General features: G+C 46.6%; 1 protein-coding gene across 3 annotated transcripts in view; it reads left to right on the top strand.

The window, feature by feature from the left end:
* The window catches only part of MRPS11 (mitochondrial ribosomal protein S11), a 57765-nt gene that overhangs the window by 12171 nt on the left and 22482 nt on the right, over positions 1-23112 (top strand). For 2 of the 3 annotated variants that reach the window (XM_073568718.1, XM_073568720.1), the window contains one exon: positions 11791-11889. The exons of the other annotated variant lie outside the window; for it this stretch is intronic. In XM_073568718.1, coding sequence (XP_073424819.1) covers positions 11791-11889 — 99 coding nt within the window. The remainder of the gene's footprint in view (positions 1-11790; positions 11890-23112) is intronic. 3 annotated transcript variants of the gene reach the window in all.

Below are 23112 nucleotides of genomic sequence, written 5' to 3'. Positions count from 1 at the left end.
TCCGGCGTCCTGCAATGGGGAAACGCGCGCCGGCGCCCGGGGGATCCAGGAATTGGCTCGAACAGCGGCGGGGGTCGACCAGCGTCCTCCCCAGGGACAGAGGAGGAGGGAGGAGCACCAGAGAACGAACGCCAGCAACAGCCTTAAAAAGGGTACAGCAGCTCCAGGTAAGCGCAGTGTGTCTGTGGTGTGTACGGACATGGATGGTGAGAAGCCCTCAGATGCAGCATCTGCGGAGCCCAGCGTTCCCCCTCCTACAGTGAGCAGCAGGGCCAGGTCCCTTGTCTGTCAAAATATGGTGGCACAGGTCTGAGTAAGCTTTCTCTTCTTCTTGCAGGAAGACAAGGCCTCTGCCCCTAAAACCCCCCGCAAGTGTGGTATTTGTGGTGCCAGGTTTCCTTCTGACTACAGAAAGAAGTTATGCCATCCCTGTATGCAAAATATCCTGCGCACCGAACAACCCTCCCTGTTTGACAGCATAAAGACTCTCATTAGGCAGGAGGTTCAGACCTCCATAGCAGCCCAGACCCCCGAGGCCCAGGGCCCTGCCTCAAAAAAGAGGAAAAGGGCACCCGTGGAGGCTGACTCGGGGGAGGGGTACGTTCCTTCAGATCGAAGGATATTTGGGAAAATGAGGGCTCCATGTCCACCTCCAGTCATGATGCGAAAAAAATATTATTTCTCCTCGGAGGATATGGAGGAGTTAGTATCCATGGTGAGAAATATCATGGGATTAGAGGAGGAGGAGATCAAGCTCTCAGTCCAGGAGGAGATGTTTGGAGGGTTGAAACCCAGAGGTAGAAAGGGTTTCCCAGTTCATGAGGTTATAAAGGATTTAATAGCTCAGGAGTGGTCCTCCCCCGAGAAGGCACTTAGTGTGCCCTCTGAGCTAAAAAAACGTTTTCCCCTAGAGGGTGATAGTTCTGTTTGGGAGATCCCTAAAATAGACGTCCAAGTATCTAGGGTCACTAAGAAGACGTCCTTACCCTTTGAGGATGCCTCCCAATTGAAGGATCCAATGGATCGCAAAATAGAGAGCCATCTTAAAAAGTCCTGGGAGGCCTCTACGAACCTGCTGAAAGCAAATATTGCATCCACCTGCGTGGCCAGATCTTTGTTTTTCTGGCTACGCACGTTGGAAGACCACCTATCGGGGGGCACTCCAAGAGAGGAAATCCTAGATTCCCTATCAATCCTCCAGAAGGCAACAGGGTATTTGGCTGATGCCTCAGGAGAAACGGTACGGGTAGCAGAAAGGTCCCTTGTCCTTTCAAACTCGGCCAGGAGAGCCTTGTGGCTGAAGTCATGGGGGGTGATATCACCTCCAAGACGAAACTGTGTGCTATCCCCTTCCAGGGACACCACGTGTTTGGGCCGGTCCTAGATGATATCCTGGAGAAGGCCTCAGACAAGAATAAATCACTGCCAGAAAAGAAATCCACCAAAAGGCGGTTTTATCGTCCCTCAAGAGAGCAGACCTCCCAGAGGCCATTCAGGGGAAAGGGCAAGACGGGTCGATGGAGCTACCCGAAAGGGGGTAAAGGAAGAAACATCCTTGTGCCCCAACAGCAGCAGCCCCCGGAGAAGCAGTGACTCCCGGGTAGGGGGTCGACTCACACAGTTTCACGCCCAATGGAAGGCCACGACCTCGAACCAGTGGGTCCTGCACACTATACAATATGGGCTGAAGCTGGAGTTCGAGCACCCCCCCCCCCCAAACGCCCTAAGAATTACCCCGGCACAGTCCCCAAGTCTGCAGAAAATATTGTTACGTCAGATAGAAGAACTCCTACGGGAAGAAGTGGTCTCATATGTACCTCCGCAAGAGGAGGGCAGGGGACATTATTCTCGCCTGTTCCCAATAAAAAAACCCTCAGGGAAACACAGGCTCTTAATAATCCTAAAGCCCCTGAACCACTTCATCAAGTAACGAAGGTTCAAGATGGAATCGGTGAAGTCAGCGATCCCGCTCATTGGGCAAAACTGGCAAATGGCTATGATAGATCTAAGGGACGCGTATTACCACGTTCCCATTCATCCAGATCACCGGAAGTTTCTGAGGTTCGCGGTCTCCCACGACCAAGGAATCAGCCACTTCCAGTTCAGTGCCCTGCCGTTTGGGGTATCCCCAGCACCAAGGGTATTCACGAAGATCATGAGGGAAGTAGTCATCTCTATCCGGCTTCAGGGGATATGCATTGTGCCGTATCTAGACGATCTGATCGTCGCACCATCGGTAACCCGGCTGAACCAGGACGTATCAAGAACCCTACAGATACTCGAAGGCCTAGGGTGGATACTGAATCTCTAGAAGTCGGATCCTTTTGGATTCGGAGAAAAGAACCTCCTTTCTCCCCGAAGATCGGCAAAAAGACCTTTGGCAAAAAATAATCAGGTTCAGAGACCAAAGGGCGCCAACGTTGAGGGACGCCATGTCCATCCTGGGTTCCCTGACGGCGTGCATTCAGGCGGTATCCTGGGCACAAGCTCATACATGAGTCCTCCAATCATATGTCCTGATGAACGCGAGGAAGTATCCGAGCAACCTATCAGAAAAGGTTCTGCTTCCAGGGCATGTAAAAGCGGCCCTTTGGTGGTGGCTGAGTTACCGAAACCTGAGACGAGGAGTAAGTTGGGATCAACTTCCTCTAAAAGTACTATGTACCGATGCCAGCCTGAGGGCTGGGGGGCTGTGGTCGAGGATTCATACTTTCAGGGGCAGTGGCCCCAGAACATAAGATCCGGATCTTCAAACCTAAGGGAGTTGACGGCGGTGGAGGAGTCACTGAAAGCCGCATCAGCCCTGGTCAAGAACCATCATGTTCGGATATACTTCGACAATGTGACCACGGTGGCATATCTCAGACACCAAGGGGGCACAAAGTACGCCAGTCTAAAGAAGGTAGCAACAAGAATCTTCCTCTGGGCAGAGAAGCACCTGTTATCCATTTCCGCAGTACACCTGAAGGGGTCGGAAAACATCAAAGCAGACTTCTTGAGCAGGAAGGACGTCCATCCAGGAGAATGGTGTCTGAACCAGGAGGTCTTCCAGACCCTAGCCTCAAGATGGGGAGACCCAGAAGTCGACCTGTTCGCGAATGTGCAGAATGCAAAAGCAGCGACTTATTTCTCCCTCAGTCTCACATACGGAGCCCAGGGGACGGATGCATTTGCCCATCCATGGGTTTTCAGACTGGCGTACGCTTTTTCCCCCAATCCCGATGCTGGCAAGAACGTTACAAAAGATAAGAGCAGATGGAGTCACAATGATCCTAGTGGCTCCCATGTGGCCAGGGCGGAACTGGTACAGCGCTCTGTTGGACATGGCCCAAGAAGGTCTCTTGCTTCTACCCCAAAGGACCGACCTCCTGTTTCAGGGTCCCTTACTACACCCGAACCCGACCAGGCTACGCCTAGCAGCTTGGTTATTGAAGCCAATATTCTGAAGGTAAAGGGTTGTCGGATGAGGTAATTCGGACCCTTCAAAAAAGTAGAAAGCTGGTGACGAATGCAATTTATGGCAAAATATGGAAAAATTTTGCTCCTGGTGCCTCCCTGGGGCCCCTGACCCCTCCCATCCAAATATTGCCCAAATATTAGACTTCCTGCAGAAAGGGTTAGATCTAGGCCTTACTACAAGTACGTTGAAAGTACAGGTATCTGCTCTTAGTTCTTTTTTTGACCAAGACCTAGCCAGACACTGCTGGGTCAAGCGATTCATGGTAGCGGCAGGCAGGATTCGCCCTTCACTCCCTAATCGGGTTCCCCCCTGGGATCTTAATTTAGTACTCAACAGCCTGACACATGTCCCGTTTGAGCCCCTGTCAGAAATCTCATTAAAGATTCTTACACTCAAAACAGTGTTTCTGGTGGCAATCACATCGGCTAGACGGATGGGGAGCTACAGGCCCTATCAGTAAAGGAACCTTACCTCCTACTCAATTCAGACAGTATAGTACTACGTCTAGACCCCTCCTTTTTGCCCAAGGTGGTGTCAGACTTTCATAGAAGCCAGGATATCGTGTTGCCCTCATTTTGCCCAAATTCTTCTAATCCGAAGGAGGGAAGGTTTCATACCCTGGACGTTCGCAGGGTAGTTCTCCACTACCTCGAGGCAACCAGGGATTGGAAAATTGATCAGAACCTGTTCCTCCAGTATTCAGGAAGAAACAAAGGGAAGAAAGCGGCAAAGAACACGATAGCGGGCTGGATCAAGCAGTCAATCTCCCTGGCATATTCTTCAAGACATCTCTCTCCTCTTGAGTCGTTAACAGCCCACTCCACTCGATCAGTCGCTACGTCCTGGGCAGCGAGGGGAAATACGTCGTCGGAGCAGATATGCAGAGCTGCCACCTGGTCCTCTGTGCACACCTTTACTAGACACTATAGACTGGATTTCAATAGGGATCTGACGTTCGGCAGACGCGTCTTGCAAGCCGTAGTCCCTCCCTAGAAAAATTAACGTTGGCATGACTCCAAGGTGGCTGTCGTGGAAGGTGACTAGAGAAAATAGAATTAGACTTACCGGTAATTCGGTTTCTAGGAACCTTCCACAACAGCACTAATTTCCCTCCCTATATGATATGTTTGCCTGATGATTCCTGCTCTACTGGCGGTAACTATTCATGCTAGTATGTCAGAAAAAACACTGAGGTAGCAGGAAGGGGAGATTTATTTAACCTCTTTGTGTTCCTGTCCCCTATTAGGGCGGGGAGACAACCTCCAAGGTGGCTGTCGTGGAAGGTTCCTAGAAACCGAATTACCGGTAAGACTAATTCGATTTTTTTCAAGTTCCTGTGCAGAAGACAAGAACAATAACAATAAAAAAATTGCTAAATGAAGCTATTCCCGGCTTTTAAATCACCTGCTGTATCGATGCTCCCTGTTGGTCTTTGTATAATTGACTGCAGTGATGACACCCTGACTATTGACCGCTGCTGCCAATCACTAATTTAAACTTTGCAGCAACAAAGGCCTATGTGGGTCACCAGGGTTCTTGATGCCTTATTTATTTTATACCATTCACTCCCTTTCTACACATTTGATAGGAACTTAGAAATCCCCTTTATTGGCCAGTTATGGTCTTCTTTAACCTATGTCTGCTGCAAGATAAGAATTAACATTTCTAGTTATCGGCCTGGAAAAAAATAACAGCAGAAAAAAATAACAGCAGCAAATAAAGTGGACCAATAGAAAATTGTCACATCAATAACTTATTTTCATTTAGAAATGTTAGTTTTGTTTGTATTTCATTGATCACAACAAATTCTAAGGAGACTGAGTTTTTTTTTCTGTTTTGCTTATATTCTTTTACATTTGCAGACAATGGATAAGTAACACATTTTTATTGATTATCGTTGTTGAATTACGTGGCAGTAGCTTTATTACCGCCATTGAAAGTGCTTGCAGCCTGCAGTGATTTGCCGCTAGACCACAAGCTGCTTGCCCCAGATCCATAATGCAGGTTCCTATAGGGACGGTGAGTGCAGGAAAACAGCAATATTATAAAAAGCAAAATTTACTGTGCAGAAAAGAACGGGGAAGATAGAATTATCTATTGCTTTACATGTAACTTATCAATTGTATTTTAAATGGAAAATAATGTACCCAAACAAATCGACTTGCCTAGTACAGCCATCATAGTATGTGTGTGCTGGGTTCAACATTTCTTAAAAAAAAAAAATACTCAAGTATATTGAGTATTATTGACCACTAGTAATGGAATAAAAAAAATTTCAGGCCCATGAATATGATAAATTGGTTGTAGAGCTAAAAAAAAAAAAGTATATATGTTCAAAAAGGCAAGGTATAGAACTTACTATTGTATTTCTGTTAGTAAAGCCACCTGATCTTCAGGTCCAGATAGCTTCAAATCTGGCCTGTGAATAACTCCAATAATAGCGTCTTATGTCACCATGTCATCAGTGCTGGGTGCGAAGGGGTCTGGCTGACTCGCCTATTTCAGTAGGCATGTCAGCCCCCTTCTGTAACAGCTGATGCATAAACAGACAAGGGGCCTGGCTTAGGTATTAAAATGAACTTGTCAGCCTTAGTTGCAGTGAAGAAAACTACATTTATTGACCTGCCAGCATGTCATGTTGCAGGGTACCACATTTTACAAAGTGGCCAACATTCTGGTTCTCCCAGACCGCTGGTGATAGTTTTAGGCCAGGGTCAGACTTGCGAGAAACTCGCACCTCAATAACCGTCACTCAGGACCGGCGTATGCGGCTGCATGTATTTCTATGCAGCTGAACGCTTCGATCCGAGTGCCGTCAGCAGTGCCGAGTATTAAGGTGCGAGACTCGTGCGAGTTTCTTGCAAGTGTGACCCTGGCCTTAAAGGGGTTGTCAGAGCAAGCTAAAAGTTTGGACACTGGACTGAATATGTAAGAGAAAAAAAAAAAAGCAGTCCTTCTCCCTGAGTTTACTGGCAGCTGGATCCAGCGCAGGCTACTACATAGTTAGAAAGCGGTGACGTCAGCTCCACCATTGGCCAAACTGCTGTAACCCATGACTGGCTGCATTAGACAGGTGATTTTGAGTAGCGGATCATCATAAAATATCCAGTGATACACTCCTCAAAGTAATGTAACCACTGCAGCCAATCACGAGCTGTTGCAGTCTGGCAGGTGGTGGAACTGTGAAATCGACACTTATTTTGCCTGTGCAAGAGGCAAGTGGGTGCAGGTAGGTGAGTATGACTGCGTTTGTTATTTTACACATATCCAGTCCGCTGGGCAAAGTCTTATCTTATCCGGACAATAAAATCAAACAGATTCAGAGCTATAAATAATCTTTTCTCTGTGTCGCCCACAAGCTGGAAGGTAGGAAGCAGGGACTGGCACAGTTATCTTCACCTCTGTTAGGCTACTTTTACACTTACCGCATTTTTTGCGGACCGTATATCCACAATTTTTACAGACCATCGCAATAACAGGCAACAAAAAAGTTTGTGGATCACAGTTTTTTATTTTTCCAATACTATGGAAATAATGTTGGTAAAAAAAATGGCGTTCCGCAAAACTGGAAGTCACGGTTGTTATTCAATGGGGGCCTTATCCATATGCCGTATAAAACATCGAGCAAGCTCGATCTTTTATCACGGCTGCAAATACGGCCTGTGTGGCATGCGGCGCACCGTGGAATTTTTGCGGGCCGATTTTGCGGCCCCATAGGAATCTATTGGGGCCGCAAAATTGGCCTTGAAACACAGTAAGTGTAAAAGCAGCCTTAATTAGTATGAATAAGTCCTACATGCCGCTCTTTGTTCACATTTGCAGATATTGTTTGGGACCAGAACCAGGGCTGTGGAATCTGAGTTAGTGCTCATTTTGGTGGAGTCGGTATTAAATGGACCGACTCCTAAAATATATAATAAATTGGGTACAGTAGTTCAATGCAGAATGTGCTGAATATTTTTTCATAGGAATTTGGGAAAGTTATGAAATGTCCTATAAATGGCTGTTCTATTCCTGATCTAAGGCTACATTCACACAGCGTTTTTCCTGCGTTTTTTGAGGATACGTTTTTCAGCTGCAAAAGCAGATCAGCTTTTGAAAAAACCACATCACCTGAAAGGTTTTTGAGCTCATAGATAATGTTTTCAATAGAGCAGATTTCTAATCTGCTTTTGCTATCTACGTATATATCCATTTATCCATATCTGTATCCATATCATATCTGTACCAAAAAGAATGAAAGCCGGATAGCACTCCTTTTTTTTTAGCACCAGTCAGGGACACCTCATAGCTGCCCAAAAGGACGCCCAGGACAGGCATTGGTCGTCTTCAGTAACACATCAACATCAACTGATAGTTGGAATAAATAGACTGCATTCATCACCACATCTTCTTAAGGTGCAGGCTTTATTTTCAAGTGTAGGGGTGTGCAGTATGAGGTTCTGCCGCAGCTGAGGTGTGCAGTATGAAGTTCTGCGGAGCAGCATGAGGTTTTGCCCCCCCCCCCTAGGTTTGGTCCTGGCTACGTCCATAGTGTGAATGTAGCCTGAGGATCTAGGCTTTGTCTTAGCTGAGATAAGTCATAGTGTGTGTATGTGTGTGCATATATATATATATATATATATATATATATATATATATATATATATATATATACACACAGTACAGACCAAAAGTTTGGACACACCTTCTCATTCGAAGAGTTTTCTTTATTTTCATGACTATGAAAATTGTAGATTCACTCTGAAGGCATCAAGACTGTGAATTAACACATGTGGAATTATATAATTAGCAAAAAAGTGTGAAACAACTGAAAATATGTCTTATATTCTAGGTTCTTCAAAGTAGCCACCTTTTGCTTTGATTACTGCTTTGCACACTCTTGGCATTCTCTTGATGAGCTTCAAGAGGTAGTCACCGGAAATGGTTTTCACTACACAGGTGTGCCCTGTCAGGTTTAATAAGTGGGATTTTTTTGCCTTATAAATGGGGTTGGGACCATCAGTTGTGTTGTGCTGAAGTCTGGTGGATACACAGGTGATAGTCCTACTGAATAGACTGTTAGAATTTGTATTATGGCAAGAAAAAAGCAGCTAAGTAAAGAAAAACGAGTTGCCATCATTACTTTAAGAAATGAAGGTCAGTCAGTTCGAAAAATTGGGAAAACTTTGAAAGTGTCCCCAAGTGCAGTGGCAAAAACCATCAAGCGCTACAAAGAAACTGGCTCTCATGAGGACCACCTCAGGAAAGGAAGACAAAGAGTCACCTCTGCTGCGGAGGATAAGTTCATCCGAGTCACCAGCCTCAGAAATCGCAGGTTAACAGCAGCTCAGATTAGAGACCAGGTCAATGCCACACAGAGTTCTAGCAGCAGACACATCTCCTCAACAACTGTTAAGAGGAGACTTTGTGCAGCAGGCCTTCATGGTAAAATAGCTGCTAGGAAACCACTGCTAAGGACAGGCAACAAGCAGAAGAGACTTGTTTGGGCTAAAGAACACAAGGAATGGACATTAGACCAGTGGAAATCTGTGCTTTGGTCTGATGAGTCCAAAATTGAGGTCTTTGGTTCTAACTACCATGTCTTTGTGCGACGCAGAAAAGGTGAACGGATGGACTCTACATGCCTGGTTCACTCCGTGAAGCATGGAGGAGGAGGTGTGATGGTGCTTTGTTGGTGACACTGTTGGGGATTTATTCAAAATTGAAGGAATACTGAACCAGCATGGCTACCACAGCATCTTGCAGTGGCATGCTATTCCATTCGGTTTGTGTTTAGTTGGACCATCATTTATTTTTCAACAGGACAATGACCCCAAACACACCTCCAGGCTGTGTAAGGGCTATTTGACCATGAAGGAGAGTCATGGGGTGCTACGCCAGATGACCTGGCCTCCACAGTCACCAGACCTGAACCCAATCGAGATGGTTTGGGGTGAGCTGGACCGCAGAGTGAAGGCAAAAGGGCCAACAAGTGCTAAGCATCTCTGGAAACTCCTTCAAGACTGTTGGAAGACCATTTCCGGTGACCACCTCTTGAAGCTCATCAAGAGAATGCCAAGAGTGTGCAAAGCAGTAATCAAAGCAAACGGTGGCTACTTTGAAGAAACTAGAATATAAGACATGTTTTCAGTTGTTTCACACTTTTTTGTTAATTATATAATTCCACGTGTAATTCATAGTTTTGATGCCTTCAGAGTGAATCTACAATTTTCATAGTCATGAAAATAAAGAAAACTTTTTGAATGAGGTGTGTCCAAACTTTTGGTTTGTACTGTATATATGTAATCGATATTACATAGTGTATTACATATTTACAATTTATTACAGTTTTTTGTGTTCTAAAGTTGTATTCCAATAAATAGATATTATGTTCTACCTAAATATCTTGATTATTGGATCATAGAAATGATCAATTGTCTGGTGTTCACATTGTACTACAATAAATTTTTCATTTAAATATAAGCAATATATGTGGGAGTCGGAGTCGGTGTAAGGGAAATTGAGGAGTCGGAGTCGCAGGTTTGGTTTACCGACTCCACAGCCCTGACCAGAACAACCCATTAGATAGCAGGTGATGGTGGGGAAAATAAATATTTGATGCACTACAGAGTTTGCAAGTTTTTCCACCTACAAATAATAGAGAGGTCTGTCCTTTTTATCTTTGGTACACTTCCAACTGTGAGAGAGAGAATCTAAAAATAAAAAACAAAATCACACTGTATGATTTTTACATAATTAATTTGCATTTTCTTTATTGCATGAAATACGTATTTGATGCAATAGAAAAACAGAACTTAATATCTGGTACAGAAACCTTTGCTTGCAGTTACACAGGTCAGCTGTTTCCTGTAGTTCTTGACCAAGTTTGCCAACATTTGTAGCAGAGATTATGGCCCTCTCCTCCATACAGATCTTCTCCAGATCTTTCAGGTTTTGGGCTGTTGGGCAACATTGCGTTTCATCTCCAAAGAATTTCTATTGGGTTCAGGTCTGGAGACTGGCTAGGCCACTCCAGGACCTTGAAATTCTTTGTATGGAGCCACTCCTTAGTTGCCCTGACTGTTTGTTTTGGGTCATTGTCATGCTGGAAGAGCCAGCCATGAACCATCTTCAATACTCTTACTGAGGGAAGGAGGTTATTATTCAAAATCTCGCTATACATGACCCCATCCATCCTCACTTCAGTACAGTGCAGTCGTTCTGTCCCACTTGCATAAAAGCTCCCCCAAAGTATGATGTTTCCCACCACCATGCTTTACGTTTGGGGCAGTGTTCTTGAGGTTGTGCTCATCCTTCCCCCACCCCCCACCACTCAAACACCGCAAGTGGAGTTGATACCAAAAAGTTCTATTTTAGTCTTATTTGGCCACTTCACCATCTCCCATTCCTCCTCCTAATCATCCAGATGGTCATTAGCGAACGTCAAACTGTCCTGGACATATGCTGGCGTGAGCAGGGGGACCTTGCATACCCTGCAGGATTATAATCCATGATTGCATAGTGTGTTACTAATGGTAATGTTTGAGACTGTGGTCCCAGCTCTCTTCAGATCATTGACCAGGTCCTCCTATGTAGTTCTGGGCTGATTCCTGACCTTTTTCAGAATCCTCCTTACCCCAATGTTTCTTCCAATTTCTAATAATTGTGCCAACAGTTGTTGCCTTCTCACCAAGCTGCTTGCCTATTGTACTGTAGCCCATCCCAGCCTTGTGTATCTACAATTTTGCCCCTGGTGTCCTTAGACAACTCTTTTGGTCTTGGCCATGGTGGAGATGTTGTAGTGTGATTATGTGGACAGGTGTTTTCTATACCGGTAATGAGTGCAGAGTAGGAGGGCTTCTTAATGCAAAATTAACCTTTCTGTGAGAGCCAGAATTCTTGCTGGTTGGTAAGTGATCAGAAACTTCTTTCATTAATTATGTAAAAATTATACAATGGGATTTTTCTGGATCTCTGTCTTTACATTCTGTCTCTCACACGTGAAGTGTACCTATGATAAAAATTACAGACCTCTTCATTCTTTGTAGGTGGGAAACCTTGCAAAATCAGCAGTGTATGAAATACTTATTTTCCTCGCTGTGTATAGGTGTTCTCTGTTCCTAGATCAAGGCTCCCGCTCCCAGCAGAGGAGAAGCCACATGGGCTTTCAGCTGCGAGATGAATGGATGGGGCAGTGTGATTTATTTGGTATTCTGGTGTTGAGAACATCTGGCAACAGAAAAAATGTCTCATTTCTGGTCATACTTGATACCAGTAACCTCACTGTCCAAAAATAAGTGAAACAAATGGCTTTTTTCAACTCATTGCATTGTCTGATCGTCCAACAGCCTGTTCCCACCTATGCCTGGGGAGCCATGTTCATTACGGTGGAGAGGACTGAAGTATGAAGAAGTGCCAATCGTCCATATCAAAGCCACATATAACAAGTAAGTGGTGTATTACAGAGGATCTCTCACCTGCCGGAAAGATATAATTTTATGGCACTGATATAAATTCCGCTGTTCCTCTGAATCTGGCAGTTTTCTTTCGTTCCTGCACCTCTACATTCCTGATATATGAGCGTCTTCCTCTGATCTTTTCTATGGACGTCGTCTAGAGGACTAGATTTACATACAGGGAAGTAGAGAACATATCTCTGGAAAGGAGAAACGGAGGAAGAAAAGGAAAACGACAAGTTCAGGAGGATAGTGGCGTTTATTTCACGATTAGAAAATATATCATTATGGTATTTGTTAGTTGCAGTAATATTGACCCATCATTCCTTAGCGTTCTTTATAATTCAGTGTGCTTAGGCATCAGGAAGTGAGTGGCGCCAATGACGTCACGTCTAGATACTTGTCTGTAAGAGCAGTTTCCACACAGAGTTTATATGTTTAACCATTTAAATGCCCTGTTGAAATACTGTTCAAATACTGTTCAAATACTGAGGCTTGGTCTCACAGGCGAGCCTCAATTTAACATATACTGTAATTAGTTAAAAGGAATCTGTCAGCAGGTTTTTGCTATGTAGACTACAGTGGTGTGTGCATGCACCTGACTCCACCCCCTCCTTTGATAAGCACCCCACTGTCTATAGACAATGTACATACAGAGCCTGGTGGGGGCGGGGTTAGCTTTCTCAACCTCTGCTACATGCTAAATCTACAAACTCTGATTGTGTCGCCGCTGCTGCACCCGGTAATCTAAGTGAAACATCCATGGAATAATGGTCTCTTTGCCTACATAATGCTGCTCTCCGATGAGGTAGCCAAAATCTGAGGACATATTCCCTTTAAGTTTATTGCAGTATATAGTATAGTATTTCTGTTTTATAGTATAAGCGATCAACTGATCACAGGGTTCAGGACCACTAAGCAGACTAAAAAATACAAGTAAAAATAAGTGTTTGAAAAAAAATACATATATAAAAATGTTAATTGCCCCACTTTTTCCAGTAAAAAAATAAACACACATTTGTTAGACATGTCCATACAAATCCAATCTTTCAAAATATAATATAATTTGGACCATATATTAAACGCCAAAAAGAAAGCGAATCGAAACAAAAGAATTGCTATATTTCAGTTTCCACTGTTCCTCTAAGCATGTAATAAAAAGCAATGAAAACACTGTATGTAACCCATAATAGTGCCAATAAAAAAAACATCAGCTTGGTGCACAAAGACAACAACCCAGGTTTGTTTTTAGTTTACCTTTTGACCTCACTTGAATTTTTTCTGCCTTTTTTTTAGTACACTGTATGGTAAAATGAATTGTGCCATTCAAAACTACAACATGTCCCACAAAAAACATGAAGGGGTTACCGTAAGTTAGTTGAAGGCCTTGCACTACCTGTGGGATGTAATATATACTTAGTATCCAGATCTATCCCTTTATCGCAGCAATAATTCTAGTAATAAGCCTGTATGGTCCCCATTGCTCAGTGAGTTCTTCTCACTGAATGATGGCCTCTGTTTTGGGACCTGAAGCTTTTACCTGGCGACAGTAATTATCAAGGATAGTCAGCAGTGAGCAGTCCGATGTGTGAAAGGAATGAGTAGTTCTTTCTTGTGATAAGTGGCTCAGTGGTTATGACTGATCGCTTTGTGTCCCGATATGTTCTCACACTGTCCTGATGACGGGATATGGAAGTGTTGTACATGCACATGGCTGCCATCACAGTCATCGACCTCACCCTGCGCCCTTGGATTCATCCTTCTGGACCAGTGCCTCCTTATTGTGCATCTTGAAACAGCCACTCCGCTAGTTTTCAGAGAGTCAAGTATTTCAGTTGATATTATTTGTGGGTTTTTCTTTTCATCCCGAAGAATTGTCATGGCATTTGTCACAGGTGAGGATGTTACCTTTAGTAGCAATTCAAACCCATTTGTGTCAACTTCTGTGCATGTTATCAGGCCAAAATCACCAGGGTATGTGAACTTTTGATCAAGGTCATTTGGATGTTTTGGGTTGTCATTATGATATAAAAAGAGAAAACACAGTAGTTTTGACAATAAATGGCTTCACCCAACCATTGATTATGAGCGGAGAAAAAGTTTTGGTATTATTTATTTATATAGCACCATTAATGCCATGGTGTTGTACATGAGACGGGGTTACATCAAAATACAAATATCACAGTAAACAAAACTAACAATGACAGACTGGTACAGAGGGAAGAGGACCCTGCCCTTGCGGGCTTACATTCTACAGGATTATGGGGAAGGAGACAGTAGGTTGGGGGTTGCAGTAGCTCCGATGGTGTTGAGGTGGCCGCGTGGTCATAACAGGTTGTAAGCTTTTATGAAGAGGTGGGGTTTCAGGTTCCGTCTGAAGGATCCAAATGTGGTGGATAACCGGACGTGTTGGGGCACAGAATTCCAGAGAATGGGGGGTATTCGGGAGAAATCTTGGAAGCGATTGGGTGAGGAGAGAATAAGTATGGAGGAGAGAAGGAGGTCTTGGCAGAACCGGAGATTATGTGAGGGAAGATATTGAGAAATTAGTTTGGAAATATATGGAGGAGGGAGGTTATAGATGGCCTTGTAGGTCAGTGTTAGTAGTTTAAAATGGATACGTTGGGAAATTGGGAGCCAGTGAAGAGATTTGCAGAGGGGAGAAGCGGAGGAGTAGCGAGGAGAGAGATGAATTAGTTGGGCAGCAGAGTTAAGGACGGACTGGAGGGGGTGCGAGAGTGTTAGCAGGGAGGACACAATGTTGCAGTAGTCGAGGTGGGAGAGAATTAGGGCATGCACAAGCATTTGGTAGAGTGAGGGTTGAGGAAAGGTCGGATTCTGGACATATTTTTGAGCTGGAGACGACAAGAGGTGGCAAGAGTTTGGATGTGCGGTTTGAAGGAAAGGCCAGGGAAAAACAGGATTTTTGGGTTGCTTACCGTAAAATCTGTTTCTCGGAGCCTTCATTGGGGGACACAGAGACCACGGGTGTATGCTGCTGCCACTAGGAGGCTGACACTATGCACAAAATAAGTTAGCTCCTCCTCCGCAGTGTACACCCCACCAACCGGCAGGAAATTCCTCAGTTAGTGAGAAAGCAGTTGGAGAAGTAACAGAATAGATTGAAAAACACAACAGACAACTCAACTGTAAATAACCAACAAACATACTGTAAGAACAGGAGTTGTAGAACACGGGAGGGTGCTGTGTCCCCCAATGAAGGCTCCGAGAAGCAGATTTTACGGTAAGCAACCCAAAAATCCTGTTTTCTCTATCGCTTCATTGGGGGACACAGAGACCATGGGACGTCCCAAAGCAGTCCCTGGGGAGGGAGAACAAACTTCTATCAGGCCAGCGGACTCACCACCGCTGCCTGCAGGATCCTTCTACCTAAGCTGGCATCCGCCGAAGCGTAGGTGTGGACTTTGTAGCAATTCACAAACATGTGAACCGATGACCAGGTTGCAGCTTTTCAAAGCTGCAGCGCGGAAGCTCTGTGGCACACCGCCCAGGAGGCACCCACTGCCTGGGTAGAGTGAGCTCTAATTCCCGGAGGGGCCAATCGATGTTTGACCCGGTAGGCCTCCAAAATTGTCGATCTGATCCAGCGAGCAATAGTAGCTTTGGAGGCCGGCTGACCTTTCCGCGCCCCATCTGGAATGATGAGAGAGTCTGTCTTCCGCAAAGGAGTCGTCCTAGCTAGGTAGACCTTCATCACCCTGACCAAGTCCAGCTTGTTCAAGGAGCGCTCCCGAGGGTGAGTTGGACCCGGACAAAAGGACGGGAGAACAATATCCTCATTCAAGTGGAAAGTGGACACCACTTTAGGAAGGAAAGAGGGCGGAGGCCGCAGAACTACCTTGTCCTGGTGGAGTACCAAGAAAGGAGAGCAGCAAGAGTGGGCCGCCAATTCCGACATGCGCCGGATGGAGGTGATGGCTACTAGGAAGGCTACTTTCCATGAAAGGAGAGATAGGGAAACTTCCCTGAGAGGTTCAAAGGGAGGACCTTGCAGAACCTCGAGAACCAGATTAAGATCCCAAGGATCTTCGGGCACTCGGTACAGAGGAGCCGTATGAGCCACTCCTTGAAGGAAGGTTTTGACCTGAGGACGGGAGGCCAACGTCTTCTGAAATAAAATGGACAGCGCCGAAACCTGACCTTTTAAAGAGCTGAGGGCAAGGCCTGCATCAAGCCCTGCCTGAAGAAACGCCAGGACAGAAGGGAGCGAAAAACGCATGGGCGGAATGTCGTTGGCCTCGCACCAAGTGAAATAGGCCTTCCAAGTACGGTAATAAATTTTGGAAGACGATGGCTTTCTGGCCTGGATCATGGTATAAATAACTCGATCCGAAAAGCCTGATCGTTTCAAAACCTCGGTCTCAACAGCCACGCCGTTAAATTGAGCGGCCGAGAATTGGGGTGGCAAATCGGACCTTGAGACAGTAGATCTGCCCTGTCTGGAAGCTTCCAGGGGGCGTCCGCGAGAAGGTTGATGATGTCCGCGAACCAAGACCTGGGCCAATTCGGGGCGATGAGAATGACTGGAATTCCTTCCGCCTTGATTTTCTTCAACAGCCTGGGAAGAAGAGGCAGGGGAGGGAACAGGTAGGGGAGCTCGAACTGCGGCCGAGGAATGGCCAAAGCGTCGGCGCCCACTGCGAGAGGATCTCGAGCCCTGGATACAAATTGTGGGACTTTCCTGTTGAGGCGAGAAGCTAGCAGATCTACGTCCGGCGTACCCCAACGACGGCAAAGCTGAAGAAATACCTCCGGATGTAGGGACCACTCTCCCGCCGCGAGACACTCGCGGCTGAGAAAATCGGCGGCCCAGTTTTCCACGCCGGGAATGTGCACCGCGGATATTGCCGGGACTGAAACCTCTGCCCAATGAAGAATCTTAGACGCTTCTGCCAGGGCTGAGACACTCCGTGTCCCCCCCTGGCGGTTGACATATGCCACCGCTGTGGCATTGTCTGTCTGAATCCGGATAGGCAGGCCCCTGAGAAGTCTCCCAGTGAACGAGAGACAGATAAATCGCTCGTATCTCGAGGACGTTGATCGGCAGGGCTGACTCCTGAGCTGACCATCGACCCTGAACAGTGTGATTGCGGAACACTGCCCCCCAGCCGAGGAGGCTGGCATCCGTTGTCACAATCTGCCAGTGAATGGGAAGGAATGATCGTCCTAGGGAGATGAGAGGAGACGTCAGCCACCAATTGAGGAACTGCTTGACCCAGTATGAAAGACGAAATGGGCGATCCAGGGAAAGAACAGACCTGTTCCACCGAGACAGGATGGTGTGTTGGAGAGGTCTGGAGGGAAATTGGGCAAAAAGGGAACCGCCTCTGTCGCCGCCACCATCTTTCTCAGGACTTTCATGGTTGTCCGGAGAGATGGAAGTCGTATTATCTGCAGCGATCGTACATCCCGCTGCAGGGAGCCAATCTTCTCTTATGGGAGAAAAACCCTCGATCGACGAGTGTCGAACAATAGACCCAGAAACACAAGACGTTGTGTCGGAACAAAGCAGGACTTCTTTTTTTTGATGAGCCACCCGAAATTGGACAGGGTGTCGAGGACGATGGTAAAACTTTGGCGAGCTTGATGAAAGGATGGAGCTTTGATCAGAATGTCGTTGAGGTACGGAAAAAGAACGAGACCTCTGATTCTCAACAAGGCCATCAACGCCGCCATGATCTTTGTAAATACTCTGGGTGCGGTGGCGAAACCGAACGGCAGTGCAACGAACTGGTAATGTTCCTGGCGAATCACGAAACGCAGGAATTTCTGATGCACGGAGAATATGGGAACATGTAGATAGGCATCTTGAATGTCTATTGAACACATGAACTCCTGCGTCTCCATGGAAGAGATTACCGACCGAAGAGACTCCATTTGGAAATGACGCAGTCGGACTCTCTTGTTGAGTAACTTGAGGTCCAAGATGGGGCGAACTGTACCGCCTTTTTTCGGCACCACAAACAGGTTTGAATAAAACCCTGTGAAATGTTCTGATTCGGGAACGGGCACAATCACTCCGGAACTGAGGAGAGAGGCGATGGACGCAAAGAACCCCGGAAATAAGGCAGGATCTTTTGGAGGTCGGGACTCGAAGAAATGATCCCGGGGACGAAAAACGAACTCTATCTTGTATCCTGATGATACAACTTCCCTGACCCAAGCGTCCTCTACTGAGGCAAGCCAGACGTCTCTGAAGAAAAGGAGTCGACCTCCCATTTGTGAAGGACCCTCGGGAGTTCGTTGATAGTCATGCTGATGTGGAACGTCCAGATCTGGACCTGGAGGATCTGCCCTGGGATGAGTGAGATCAACCGGAGGGAGTGGGTCTGAAAGACACCTTTCTATCCTGGCGTGCTTGCGCTCTCTGTTGGTTAGAGAAGTTGTCTGCCGTATTGAAGCGGCGGAAAGTCCGAAAGGGCCGAAACTGACGTCTTAGCGGAGGTCTGCGAGGCTTGGACTGAGAAAGGAGGGAATTCGTGCCTCCAGTGGTGTCCTTAATAATCTGATCCAGCTGGGATCCGAAGAGATGTGTTCCATGAAAAGGCAGATTGGTAAGGGACTTTTTTGAAGACAGATCCGTCTGCCAAGCCTTGAGCCAAATTGTACGTTGGATTGCCACCACGTTGCTTGACGCCTGAACTGCGCAAGACGCGGCATCCAAGGAGGCAGAGAGCAGATAATCCCCTGCATGGGAGATCTGGTTGGCCAGTTCGGCCAATTGCTCTGGTTGGGCCTTATCTAGGATGCCCTTGCGGAGATCCTCTGCCCAAGTGGCTATGGCCTTCGCTACCCAAGATGAAGCAAAGGCTGGGCTTAGCACCGCTGCAGCCGCTTCAAATGTTGACTTTGCTAAAGATTCTAGAATTCTATCATTAGAACCCTTTAGTGACGCCACACCTGAAATCGGGAGGACCGTGTTGTTAGAAAGTCTGGACACGGGTGCGTCTACCGAGGGGGAAGCAGACCAGTTGTCGGTGAGCTCTTTGGCAAACGGGTACAGCACGCCGAGGCGCTTCCCTCTTTGAAAGCGCCTTGTCGAATTTTCTCTTTCCCTGGTAAGGATCTTGCCAAACTCGGAGTGGGAGGCGAAGACCCTGGAAGGTGTTTCTGCCCGTCTGAACGAAACCTCCTGTTCTGAGGATTTCGCAGGGGAGTCTGAGATTTCGAAGGTGTGGTTAATCGCAGCAATGAGGTTCTGTGCCGTAACCTTCATGTCCGCGTCCTGGTCCGAATCCAGCTCTAAGATCTCTTCGGATGACACATCCGAGAACGCTTTACCTGACTCGGGTGAGGAGGCACGGGAGGGCGACTGCTGGGAAGGACTATGTGGGGATGTGAGGCTAGAAGAGGATCCCGCCGGAGATCCTGTCTGGGCCTTTTGTGGCTTCTGGCTGGCTCAGATGGAGCTTCATGTGACCTGCTGGACCCTGCAGAAGTGTCCAGGGTCAACTTATCAAGGACGGCTACTAGGGACTGAGACACTCTGGTGAGGTCTGCCACAGATTGTGAAAGAGACAAAGCCCAACCAGGAATGGGGGGTTCGCTTTCACGTGATGCAATAGATTGCTCCTGGACGGGGTCATGCTGAATGGGATTGCTGCAGTCCAGGCAGAGGGGAGTAGGCTGATCTGAGGGAAGTTTGCGATTGCAAGAGGAGCATGCGAAGAACTGGACTAGAGAGCCCTTGGGGGCCGGTGGACGGCCACGCTCAGCCTTAGAGTTAGGCATAATGAAGGAAGAAAAGAAGGACCCTGAAGAAATGCCAGAAGGTTGGGGGACAGAAAGGCAGAGGAGGGTGTCAGTCTGCAGTTGCAGAACTACTCACGGTCCGGTGTCCCCAAAGCGATGTACCAGGCTCGTGAAAATTGCAGGGCCCCAACAGGGGGTAAAACTGACATCCGTTTTTTGTCTCCGGCTGACAGGCTGCAAAGATGGCGGCAGCCTGAGGTGAAGGAAAAAGCGCGGTTCAGGAGGGACAAGAAGAAAGGCGGAGCTAGCCGCCTGAACCAAGGGAAACTGCCCCCTCTACCCAGCCACAGGTCAAGAGAGGCGGTGGGAGGGCCTAGGAACGGGCGGGAGCGCAGCCGGCCTATGTGAGTGAACGGGGGGCGTGGCCGCGACGAGCGCGAAGGCCCAAAATGAAGCCGGGGACTAAATTTGAGACGGCAGCCGCCTGTCAGCACGGGCCGGCGCGGAAGTCCCGCAACGCTACCGCGGCCACCCACAAAGAAGACACCGCCAGAACCGTGCTCTAAGATGAAGCCCCCCGATGAATACAGGCAGGGGAGGAACAAGGCCTGCACCGGGGCCTAGATGAAATGCGGCGACCGTCGGGAGGCGCGGGCAGCGTATAAGAACCTGCCTTGGCGCCGCTCCATAAAGGGACCTTCTTTATCCAACGCTGTCTGTAATCTTTTCCGTGTCCGCGCCTCGTCCGACCGACAGGCTCTGGTGGGTGGGAGGCAGGGGGCAAGGACCATCCGTTGCTGGCACGCACCTGTGCTGAGCTTCTGGGCCGCACGGAGAGCTATGAGGATACGGGGTGGCAGTACACGACGTACGCATAGCCTCTTTGTGGGAGTACAGTTGTGACTCTTCACATTGTATCCCTCCGGAAACCTGAAAACGAACGACACACATCGAGGTAGATATGGTTCTAATGAAAGACCCGTGTCCACCTCCTACTGACACTAAGCTAAACTGAGGAATTTCCTGCCGGTCGGTGGGGTGTACACTGCGGAGGAGGAGCTAACCTTTTTTTGTGCATAGTGTCAGCCTCCTAGTGGCAGCAGCATACACCCGTGGTCTCTGTGTCCCCCAGTGAAGCGATAGAGAAATTGAAGCTACGGCCATAGTGACGTGCCATGTTTTTATGTATAATAAATTGGTGAACAGACCGATAAGTGAATTTACGCCGTTGGATTCCATTTGTTATCATTCATATTCTCTGAGAAGGGGCCAAGAGAGCAAAAATTCTGGTGGGTTATGTAAACTTTTGAGCACAACTGTACTTTACATCTGCATCATTTTTTAAATATTTTTTTGTTAGGAATTTATAAAGGTTAAAACTTGACCAGCGATTTCTCATTTTTCAAACAAAATTTACTGAACCATTTTTTAAGGACCACACCACATTTGAAGTGACTTTGTGGGGCCTATATGACAGAAAATACCCAAACGTGACACCATTCTAAAACTCCTCAAGGTGCTCAAAACCACATTCAAGAAGTTTATTAACCCTTCAGGTGCTTCACGAGAACTAAAGCTATGTGGAAGGAAAAAATTAACAATTAGCTTTTTTTTCACATAAAATTTACTTTAGACCCAAGCTTCTTTTTTTATTCTCACAAGGGTATCAGGAGAAAATGGATCACAACGTTTGTTGTGCAACTTCTCCTAAGTACATCGGTACCCCATATGTGGGGGAATCTAATGTTTGGGCACATGGTAAGGCTCAGAAGGGAGGGAGCACCGTTTGACTTTTTGAACGCAAAATTGGCTGGAATCGATGGCGAGGCACCATGTGCTGTATGAAGACTCGATGATGTGCCTAAACAGTTGAAACCACCCCCCCCAATTCTCACTTCAACCCTAACACAGCCCTAAAACCAACCCTAATCGTAACCCCAACACAATGCTAACCCTAACTGCAAAGAATGGAAAAAATTAAAAAAAAAATATTTTATTTTTTTCTAACTAAGGGGGTGACAAATGGGGGTTTGATTTACTATTTTTTATTTTTATTTTGATCATTGTGATGGGGTCTATTGCAGTGATGAAAATTCACCAATAGGAAAAATCTCCTATAGTTGCCGGTTACTGGCCTGCAGATCTCGGTGGGCGCACTGTGCATGCTTCCGCCATTTTCTTCCGGGAGGATGATGTGGAGGGCCGGGGGACAGAGCAAGTGGGTCCGGGGATGGCGGAGGGGCACGGAGGGCCCCATTTCTCTCTCCTCTCATATGCTAGATCTCATCAGAGGGAAGAGAAATTAATGGAAAACCAGACTTTTTTTAAAATTTTTATGGTAGCCGAGACCTCGGAGATTTTGTGACGCTGGGGGGCGTTATACACTTATTTCTCAGCACAGTCAAAAAGTGGTGCTGAGGAATAAGTACCCTTAACTACCACCATTAAAAGAAGTATCGGCGGTCGTTAAGGGGTTAGAAGTGCAGAGATGCTTACAAACCAAATTCTATGTATACTGTGTCCCTGATCGCACATAGAAGGGGGGAATAAACTATGAGTGGACGGATAAAGTATCAATTATACACACAAAGTTGTTTTGATATACTAAGATAATCATTATCAATATAGTGCAAACAGACAGCTGGATAGCTGTATCAACAGGCACAGAAAAGAATACTGCTGGAAGGTGCTGGGTTTATCTCTGGTCTATACTGCAGAAACGGGTAGTTATACAACAATAATTCTGATACCATGATCTGGAGTAATCATTCCACAGAGAGACCCAGAGGTAACATCACCATAGATTCTCTTAATCAGATAGCCTTAAATTGCAGTACCCTGGCTACATAATGTATGCTGTATGACAAGTGTTAAACCTAGTTACCTAGGTTTCAGACAGCTACAGTGTAACCCTTTAACGCTCATTTTGGGAATTCTTCAGAAGGGATGCATGAGGAATGATTACTCCAGATCATGGTATCATTATTTATAACTACCTGTTTCAGCATTAAGGTCCCGGACATAAATCAGATATGCCACCAGGTCTGCGGTCAACATCAGCATAGCGTATCTAGGTTCTGCCTGGTTTCTTCTACCCAATAGAAGGAAAACGCTGATCAACAGCAGAGCTGTAGAGTTGGTAAGCGAAACCTCCGACTCCTCAATTTCCCTGACTCCACAGCTAGGTCATCAATGTCTTATTGGTGGGGGTGCGACACCTGGCACCTTCGCGGATTAGCTGTTCTCTGTGCTGGCGGAGGTCAGAAGTGCTGAGTTAAGGAGCTGCTCCATCTGCTGATAGTGGGCACAGCCTGGTACTGCAAGTCTGTCCCCTATTCAAATCAAGACTGTCAGTAGACTCAGGAGCTCCATAACTGAGCACTTCTGTCCGCCGCCGACACAGAAAACAGCTGATCAGGGGTGTCTAGTGTCGCACTCTGTCCGATCAGACATTGGATTTCATCCTAAACCGATGCACGTTTATGACACAGGTGTAAGCCA

This window comes from Dendrobates tinctorius, unplaced genomic scaffold (genome assembly GCF_039654945.1).
Source record: "Dendrobates tinctorius isolate UK_male_01 unplaced genomic scaffold, ASM3965494v1 ptg000022l, whole genome shotgun sequence".
Lineage (NCBI taxonomy): Eukaryota > Metazoa > Chordata > Amphibia > Anura > Dendrobatidae > Dendrobates > Dendrobates tinctorius.
The sequence above is the reverse complement of the archived record's forward strand: the minus strand, read 5'-3'. Positions and strand labels throughout refer to the sequence as shown.